The sequence below is a fragment of the Malus domestica genome, chromosome 16 (genome assembly GCF_042453785.1).
Source record: "Malus domestica chromosome 16, GDT2T_hap1".
Lineage (NCBI taxonomy): Eukaryota > Viridiplantae > Streptophyta > Magnoliopsida > Rosales > Rosaceae > Malus > Malus domestica.
This window is the reverse complement of record NC_091676.1, coordinates 31,187,670-31,198,005: the sequence shown is the minus strand read 5'-3', so window position 1 is coordinate 31,198,005 and position 10,336 is coordinate 31,187,670. Positions and strand designations below refer to the sequence as shown.

The window sequence follows — 10,336 nt, the reverse complement described above, 5'->3', positions numbered from 1 at the left end:
TGTCATTCCAGAGGATAGTTGTTGTTGTGATCGTCAAGAAGCTCGTCGGGAAAGTTGAACCCAACTAGGTTTGTGTGTTCTTCAATTTTGGATTTGAATCACGAAGATTGATAAGGGTATGTAAGAAGTAAAGGCTTTAAGGATAGCACTACCCTTTTCTGAAAGGAAAATTTCTTTAAATAGAAATACAACCCGACAAAAAAAAAAAAGGAGCTATCTTTCTAAATAGGAAACAGTAATTTTCCAAAATCGGCCCGTGCAGAAAACTACCGTTTTGTCCCTCACATTCCATCTCTTTGTAAAATCTGCGTTTAACTCTCAATGGAAAAGAGAGAATATAAATTGAGCTCAAATGTCCACATAGAACTTCTACTGAGATCAACAAAGGCATTTTTGTCAATTTACAATTTCTGAAAAGGAAAATACACAAAACCAATGTCTTAAACATTGTCCCAAATTCGCGCTTTTGATAAGAAAAGTGTACCCCATTGAAAAAAGGAGACTGCACACAGGATTATCCTTGGGAAAGCGAAGACCCTACCAAGGCTTATATCTCATTCCAACATTCACAAGAAAACATAATAGTGTTTAATAAAAGGCACAACATATGTCGATTACGATTGTACATTCCTGTTCCTGTAACTAGTCAGGGACGCCTCGTCCTTTTCAGTCGACAAGCTTCCTAATGTACGAGCCAATAATTCTTCTCTACATCACAATACAAAACCAAAACCTCAAAGAAAATACGTCGTCAATGTAATGAAAGTAAATAATAATGATTCTGGGCTGCTCAAACTATGCAGATATAACAAACCGTAAAATATTCAACGAACAGTAATATTCCTAAAATAAAACTAATCAACCTAATAAGTACAAAGTATAGAAAGACTCAGCAACCATGTCCACACTGCTCCGTGTGGGATAGTGTTAGCATTTAAGTGATTTTAGCTGAAATAAGTTTATATTTTACTTGTTTTAATTAGAGCCCTTGGATTACATTCCAAATGGATGCTCTAGATTAAGTTAAAGTACGTGGTGTTGAGTGACACATGTAACTATCTCATAGGATAGATAACATGAATGGCTGAGATTGTTTTCATTTTGTTAGAGGAAAGAGAAGGGCAATATTCCCTCCTCAGTGAAACGGTAATATTCGTTTTGCTTTGTAAGAGAGAGAGAGCAATTTCAATGAGAATGAGCGTGAGGCTTCCCTTAATCTGAACCTCTCTTAAATTATTCAATCCCTCTTCCAAAAATCTTTCTTATATCCATTGAATCACAGTACAAAAATCACACAATCGAACATGGCCTCAGACCCAGATTACATCATCTGCAACTGGGCGTGAATCTGTGAAGAGCGCAGCGAAGAACTCGAATTGATCGTCGAACTTTGTTGCTGAACGAAAATTTAGAGAAGATATCTCAGTGATCTTGAATCGAGTCTCATATGGCTGGGTCAATTGGTGCTGATCTTCGAGCACCGGTATTCAATGGAGACAACTTCGATTTCTGGCAGATTCAGATGAAGACCATATTTTGATCTCATGAACTTTGGGATGTTGTCCAGAAGGGTTTCCCTTCTCTGGTGAAGAAGGATGAAGAACTCACTGAAGTTGAGAGTAAGCTAGTGAGGGAGAACATAGGCAAAGATGCAAAGGCACTTGGAATCATCTAAGGGGCGGTTTCTGATCAAATCTTTCCGAGAATCGCCATCCAAGAGACTGCACGCGCAGCTTGGAATGTCATGAACCAAGAATTTGTAGGAGATAAACAGGTAAGAGCTGTGAAGCTCCAAGGCTTACGCCGTGAATTTGAATATACTAGAATGGGTGAAAATGAAGCTTTCTCTGCATATCTAGTTAGGCTATTTGATTTGCTTAGTCAAATGAGGAGTTATGGTGAAGAAATTAGCAATCAGAGAATTGTTCAAAAGTTGCTGATAAGCTTACCTAGATCATATGATAGTATTGCTTCTGTGATTGAAAATACTAAGGATCTAGACACTGTTGATGTCCAAGATGTTGTTCCTATTCTAAAGGGGAATGAACAAAGAATTGATAGGCATGATGAGATTCACACTGAGAAGGCATTTGTTAGTCTAAATATTGCTCCAAAACAAAATAAGTACAATGGAAATCAAGGGTTCAAACCACAGAAGAATTGGAAGTCAAAGTGGAAGAAATGGGATAATAGACCTGCAAATCAAGCTAGAAAAGCTGCATGTGCCTCTGAAGGAGCCAAGAATCCTTGTATACACTGTGATAAGCTGCATTTTGGTGAATGTTGGTTCAAGGATAAGCCTAGGTGCCATAATTGCCATAAGTTGGGGCATATTGCAAAATATTATCGTGAGAAGAAGGAGAAGGCTAACCAACATGTAACTTTGTTAATCAAGTCAATGACACTCCTACAATGTTTTATGTCTGCAATAATGCCACAGTGAAGAAATGTGAAGACACATGGTATGTAGATAGTGGATGTAGTAACCATATGACTAGAAGGGAGGATTTGTTGGTTGACATTGATAGAACAATGACTACTAAGGTTGAAATAGGCACTGGTCAGCTTATTGAAGTCATTGGCAAGGGAAATTTGGTAGTTGAGACCAAAATGGGGAGAAGATATATCAAGGAAGTGATGTTAGTTCCAGGTTTAAAAGAAAACTTGCTCAATGTAAGGCAGATGATGGAACACGGTTACTTTCTTGTATTTGGTGGTACAACGGCAGAAATATATGATGATAGTTCTTTGTCAAATTTGGTAGCTAAAATACCAATGAAAGGAAACATGAGTCTTCCCTTGAAACTTCAACTTGAGATGCAAATTGCTCTAAAGGCTAATGTGTGTCAGTCTTCTACAATCTGGCATAGGAGACAATGACATTTGAATTTATGCAGTCTGAAGCAACACAAAGAACATGATATGGTGTTGGGATTGCCTAATCTCAAAATGACAGATGAGATATGTGAAAGATGTACTCTTGGGAATCATTGCATAGATGCATTTCTAAATGAAGCATCATGGAGGGCTTCTTTACCTCTAGAACTTATACACTCTAACATATGTGGACCTATGCAAACTCCTACAAAGGCTGGGAATAGGTATTTTCTTACCTTTATAGATGACTGCACAACTCGAATATGTTAGGTCTACTTCTTAAGAAACAAGTCAGAGGTGTTTGGTATATTCAAGAAATTTAAGTCCACGGTTGAATTACAAAGTGGTTACCGATTGAAGAAATTGAGGAGTGACAGAGGAGGAGAGTATACATCTGTTGAGTTTAGAGAATTCTGTGAAGAAATGGGCATGGAAAGGCAACTAACAGTGGCATACACACCTCAGGAAAATGGTGTAGCTGAGAGGAAGAATAGAACCGTAGTGGAAATGGAAAAGTGTATGATGATTGAGAAAGGTGTTCCATTTGATTTCTGGGTAGAAGCTGTTAATACAATAATGTACATCTTGAATAGATGTTCCACTAAGTCCCTTGATAAGAAGACCCCCTTTGAGGCATATAGTGGGAGGAAGCCAAGAATCAAACACTTAAAGATCTTCGGTTTTATATGTTGTGCTCACATTCCAAATCAACTTAGACAAAAGCTAGATGAAACCAGTACTAAATGCATTTTCTTGGGATATGGCACATGTGAAAAAGGTTATAGACTTTATGACCTTGTCTCAAAGAAGATAATTGTGTCAAGGGATGTAATAGTTGATGAAAATGCTTGCTGGGATTGGAAATCTCAATCTGAGAAGACCATCAATGTACCAATGCCTGAAGGGAGAATGTGTGAGCAAAGGGAAGAAGGGAGTTCAAGTGACAAAGGTGTTGTAAATGATGAGTCCTTGATATCATCATCTGAAACCTATGAATTAATTGAAAATAGCTCAAGGCTGATACCAATGTAGAACAACATAGGTCCCCAAGAATATGATCACACTCCCTTTAAGTTTAAAAGCTTGATAGAAGTATATGCAAAATGCAACTTATGCATTGTGGAGCCTGAGAACTTTAAAGAGGCAACACAAGATGAGTTATGGCAGAAGGCAATGGAGGCCGAAATTGGTATGATAGAGAAGAACTGCACTTGGGAACTTGTTGATAGACCATTTGATAAACCAATAGTTAGTGTCAAGTGGATCTACAAAATAAAATTGAACCCATATAGGTCTATATAGAAGAATAAGGCAAGGTTAGTTATTAAGGGATACTCTCAAAAGCCTGGGGTCAATTTCAATGAGACATTTGCCTCTGTGGCAAGACTTGACACTATTAGGACTTTAATTGGGCTTACTGCACAGAAAAGATGGAAGTTGTTCCAACTTGATGTGAAATCTGCATTCTTGAATGAGGTTCTTACTGAAGAAGTATATGTAGACCAGCCACTTGGTTTTGTAATTGAAGGCAATGAGGACAGGGTTTACAAGCTCAAGAAGGCCTTGTATGGTTTAAAACAGGCACCAAGGGCCTGGTACAAAGAGATTGACTCTTATTTCTGCAATTCTGGTTTTCATAGAAGTCCAAGTGAGGCAACTCTTTACATCAAGGCAACTGAGGGAAGAATTCTCATTGTATCCTTGGATGTGGATGACATTATATATACTAGAAGTTCAAGTCCATTGATGGATGATTTTAAAGCAGCTATGATGAGAAAATATGAAATGTCTGATCTTGGTCTATTGCATCATTTCTTGGGGCTTGGAGTGATTCAAACAGAAGGATGCATTTTTCTACATCAAAATAAATATGCAAAGACCTTATTGGAGAAGTTTGGATTGAAGGATTGCAAACCTGGTGCAACACCACTTGCAGCAAATGAAAAACTTAGCAAAAAAGATGGGAGTGAAATGGTTGATGAAAGTCTTTATAAGCAAATGGTTGGTAGCTTGTTATACCTAACAGTTACAAGACCTGATATCATGTTTATTGCAAGTTTGCTAGCTCGATTCATGCACAATCCAACTAGGAAACACATGGGAATTGCAAAGAGGGTACTGAGATATATTCAAGGATCACTGGACTATGGGATTGCATATGAGAAAGGCAAAGATGTTGTGTTTATTGACTATTATGATAGTGACTGGGCAAGGAGTGATGATAACATGAAAAGCACTTTTGGATATGCTTTTAGTTTTGGTTCTGGAGTATTTTCCTGGGCTTCAATCAAACAAAGCAGTGTAGCACTATCCACTGCAAAGGCTGAGTATGTCAGTGCTGCACAAGCAACTGCTCAAGCCATCTGGTTAAGGTTTGTTCTATCAGATTTTGTAGAGGAACAAGTGGAGCCTACTCAGATTCTATGTGACAACACCTCTGCCATTGCAATTTCAAAGAATCCAGTAGCACACCACAAGACAAGGCACATAAACAGAAGGTTCCATTTCATCAGAGATGCACTATAGAATGGTGAAGTTGACCTGATCTATTGCAGAACTGAGGAACAAGTTGCTGATATATTTACAAAAGCATTGGCAAGGGATTGATTTGAGTACTTTAGGAAAGCTTTGGGAGTGATTTCAGCTAAACACTTAGAAGGGAGTGTTAGCATTTAAGTGATTTTAGCTGAAATAAATTTATATTTTACTTGTTTTAATCAGAGCCCTGGAATTACATTCCAAATTGATGCTCTAGATTAAGTTAAAGTAGGTGGTGTTGAGTGACACATGTAACTATCTCAGGGGATAAATAATATGAATGGCTGAGATTGTTTTCATTCTATTAGAGGAGAAAGAAGGGCAATATTTCCTCCTTAGTAAAACGGTAATATTCGTTTTGCTATGTAAGAGAGAGAGAGAGAGAGAGAGAGAGAGAGAGCAATTTCAATGAGAATGAGTGTGAGGCTTCCATTACTCTGAAGCTCTCTGAAATTATTCAATCCCTCTTCCAGAAATCTTTCTTATATCCATTGAATCACATTACAAAAATCACACAATCGAACAATAAGATCACATGTTTATTGGTATTATTCATTGTTTCCAACAGTTTGCTATGATCAAGAGATCCATGTACGAACTACAAGAATGCCAGATATATATACATGACCCCTGGCACAAAGAAACAAACAGACATGCACGTCAAATACAGGTAACCCGTACGCTAGCTCCTTGCAAATCGATTGCAGTAGGGTTAAGCTGTGAATGGAAGTATAAAGGAAATGCATGCAACTACAACTGCGTGTATATGTAAATAACTAAATATCAAAGTATCATGCGCTAAAAAAGGTGACCTGACATCAACGATGAGCGACAACTATTGGGAACCACGTGCTTTACTGTTTCCTTGTGCACTACAGACTGCTTCTCTGAAATGACTTTTTTAGGACGGTGGCCCTTGGAGGCATCATTCCGTGCTATTGCCTTTGCACACGGCTGATCATTTGGCTCATTTGATTTGTTGTCTATGAAAATTAATTTCTTCTTCGAAACTGCCATGGTTACAACCCTCTCAAGGTACTCAGACGACCCTGCAATTCAGAAGTAATAGAAGTCTAAGATATAAAAGATCAACTACCGATGGAGGTTAGAAATGAAATTTAGTCAACATGACAATAATTACGAGTTACAAAATCAATAACAAATAAGAAAGAGCTAGGTAGTTCCTGGGATTGATATATGGAAGAATATATGAATGATAATATGGCTGAATGTTTTTCTGTATATTGAACAGAGGCTATGTAGCCCATATATATACAAATACAAGTGGTAAAGTCAAATCCTGATTCTAATCCTATAAAGCCATGATCCACACAATACATAGAATAGCCTTTCCTAGTTTAGAAATACAATATTATACATTTTTTTTTTTTGGAAACTATATTATACATTAATTACAATATATTCTTAATAATAACACAGGGAAACCAATAATGCCTACAAAACTAAATGAGCAAAGGTGGAAAGAACATAATAGAAAGCCATGATCCACACAATACATAGAATAGCCTTTCCTAGTTTAGAAATACAATATTATACATTTTTTTTTTTTTGGAAACTATATTACACATTAATTACAATATATTCTTAATAATAACACAGGGAAACCAATAATGCCTACAAAACTAAATGAGCAAAGGTGGAAAGAACATAATAGAATGCCATATTGAAAACATACATTGACCGATGAATTCCACAAAATCAACTCCGCAACAATGCACATTTGAATGTGTTATCTTTGTTAATTACTTGGTATGTGTTATCTGCAACTAATTAAACTGAATTCTTGTTTAATAGCATTTCTCTGGTGCCTGAATCAGTTTGTTTTCAAAGATTACTCCAAAACTAAAATAAAACACAACTACCATGTAGGGAAGTTGTATCTGTTCTCTTGCGATGAATGCATCTAAGAAACCTAATCACCTGTGTTTTTTAATAAAATCATGCAATGCAGAATAGTTGGGAATTTCAAAACTCCAAAAATATGACTTATTCAAGTAGATGGTTCCCGAGTGCATATTACAGCACAAAGAAAAGGCCTAAATAATTACCCAAGATTCAGCTAATTAGAGCAATAAAAAATAAATTCCTTCAAAGGTTTCATCCATTTTTAAACTCAGTCACACACATATGCACATGTCCTTCAAAGTTTCATGCATTTTTAAATTCAGTTACACACACATGCACATGTCTTGCAAAAGGTGTTCTTTTCCATTTCATTTTCAAAATTCAATTTCAAAATTCAATAATAAAAGCGAGAGATTGAGATTGCTAGCAATTTTTTATACTGTTAATTAAACAGCTGTAACACACATGCAAAGACACATATATATAATAGTGACAAGATCCCATCCATGTGTACTGGAGTTTAAACTATGCCTAAGGAGTTGGTGATTAAGAGTTGTTTTATAACCATTTCATTTTTGTTTTTATTTCTTTTGGAAACTAAAAACTTGTTTGGTAAGTACTAATTTCAAAAAATTAGGAGTTTTCAAACAAGTTATAAGTTTTTGGGTTTCAAAAATGGTTATCAAATAGGTCCGAGTTTTCACTTTATTCACAACATGGTGGTAAGATATGTCACCAAACTTTACAATGAAATCTTATGGCTACAACCACTCATCCAATAGATAGAATTAATATCATGACACTAACATGAGTACTACAAGGTTACAACTTACGAGTTAATCAAAGTCTCACATAATATGGATAAAAAAATGTTAGAAATGCACCATATAAGCATTACAAAAGCATGCATGTAAGAGAGATTTGTAAATGATTCATTCCATCTATGGATTTGAAAATCCCCTTGTAATGCTCATATGGTGCATTTCTAATCTTCGTCTGTTACAAACTTAACCTCAATTCCCCGGGACTTGAAAACCCCTCACCAAAACACATCCTAATTCACAATATCAATTAACGTGATGTACCCATCCACACTTTGATAACTGTATAGGTACATTGCATCTCAAATAGATGTGCATATTCCTAGAACCACCGAATTGCATATATGTAACGCCCATTCATATTTTCCGAAAGACAAATCAATTACAATTCATGACTTGAAGTTGGATTGTAGGATCGGTTACTAGATTACGCAGGGGTAGTTTCTGTTTTGTACATTTCTATTGGCCTCTGTTCTACACCGGTAAGGGTTCGCCACAAATTATACAATTATAACCGTAATTGCATGTACCCAAATAAGACAGGAATTTGCAGATCTACTGTCCCGCTCAATTGTTTAATTGACTTTAAATGTTGTAATATAATTTGAATTTTAGTGCTAAAGTGATCACAGCTAGTTTATAATTGGTATGCAGCTGAGAATTATCGTTTACATCAATGGAATTTTGCATGATAAGCAGAGTCCAAATGTCCAACACTAAAAACTTCTGGCGACATAATACATATTGTTCAGTGACTCAAAATTCCACTACTCCTTGATGTAATCAAAATCAATTAAAACGTATATGCCCTAACACAGTTAATATTATGACAACCCATGAAAACTTAAGGTTCCCCCCAGAAAGAGGGAGAGCACCAACAAAAGTTAGGTAGGAGCAAGTATGACACCAAAAATATACCTTTTGGAGGGCTCGTAGTACTAGTAATGGTTTGTGGTGGCGGAACAAGCAGGGGAGCATACATGTAAGAGTCAGACTTGAGATAGTCCCCAACATTGTTGAGCAACCTCTTGCTGTTTCCTTCGATGGGTTGCCTTGCTTGCAATCCTGAGGACATAAATACCACTGATTCAGTCTAATCTTCACAAACCCACTAACAGAAGTACTCTACCTATACTACAAACGCCATTAAAAGAAAAATATAGACCTGAAGTAGAAGAAGAAGAAGAAGAAGAAGTCGGTGTCTTTATGGGGGAGCGAAAGGCGTGAGGTGGGTGGGAGATTAGAGGCGCAAACATGTAAGTGTCAGAAGTAAGATAGTGTATCACTTTGTTGATCATTTTCTTCCTCTTATTACGCTTAACGGTTGTTTTCTTCTGGACTCCTAACCCTACCAACACTTTGCTCTGCGTCATTCTTTTCTCTGGTTTTTGTTGTTTTTTAGTTGGCTTTGGGAACAAAAACGTATTGAAATTCTTTGGTTCTTGGGATGAACTGAAGAGGAGATCGAAATAAATTCTGTGGCGGTAGGGATCGTTAGTGAACAGATGTCAACCAAAGAGAGGGTTTGCGTGTCGCATCAGGCCAAATGTTGGAAATATACTACGACATGTGGCACTGCTGAGAAAGCACCTTAAATGTGTTAATCCAATATCAGTCACGCTGTCTTAAGATTCTCAATTTGAAGGCATGAGGTTGAAATTCATCTTAGTCACAAGATTATATTAATTTAAATTTAAAAGTTTAAAATATTTGATATTTAATAAAGTAAAATCAATTTAAAATATATGAATCATTAGAAAACTCGTTTTCTTATTTTACTTTATTAAATTGTTAAATATTTTAAGCCTTTAGATATAGGCTAATATAATTTTGTAGCTAGTATGTTTTTGGTCCTCACAAGTCCTCAAAATGAGGACCTTAGGAGAGCAGCACTCCATTAAACATAACTTCATGCTACCCTGAAAAATAGGTAAATTTGGTGAAATATCACGAATAATATTATACACTAAATTTGTGCATAAATTTGATTAATAGTTATAATAAAAATTTATATGATGTAAAATTTGCATTCTTTCATGCACGAATATTAAAATAATATTTTGTAGTTAGGAAACTAGCCACTTTTAATCATGGTATGCATGGAAGTTTAATAACAGAGAAATTACAAAAATAAAATAGAAAAGAAAATAGGAGTGGGTGTAGAAATGGGTCGCGGGAATACTAAATTAGTTAATACAAAAGATGACATATTAGTCTTACTATTTGTGGAGCAA

General features: G+C 36.1%; 1 protein-coding gene across 1 annotated transcript; it reads right to left on the bottom strand.

Moving 5' to 3' along the window:
* Positions 1-342: 342 nt before the first annotated feature.
* LOC114821914 (uncharacterized) lies at positions 343-9,551 on the bottom strand. The gene is made up of 4 exons (XM_029095346.2): positions 9,268-9,551; positions 9,021-9,167; positions 6,228-6,464; positions 343-708 (listed from the first exon to the last, which is right to left on the bottom strand). The coding sequence occupies exons 1-4, from the start codon at positions 9,473-9,475 to the stop codon at positions 683-685; spliced, it is 618 nt and encodes a 205-aa protein (XP_028951179.2). The 5' UTR covers positions 9,476-9,551; the 3' UTR covers positions 343-682.
* Positions 9,552-10,336: the final 785 nt, after the last annotated feature.

Excerpts from the sequence above, each read along its gene's own strand:
- LOC114821914 (XM_029095346.2), bottom strand. The coding sequence starts at position 9,475 with ATGACGCAGAGCAAAGTGTTGGTAGGGTTAGGAGTCCAGAAGAAAACA. Across the intron at positions 9,168-9,267 it reads TTCTTCTTCTTCTACTTCAG|GATTGCAAGCAAGGCAACCC; the intron begins GTCTATATTTTT and ends TTATGTCCTCAG. Across the intron at positions 709-6,227 it reads TCGCTCATCGTTGATGTCAG|AGAAGAATTATTGGCTCGTA; the intron begins GTCACCTTTTTT and ends ATTGTGATGTAG.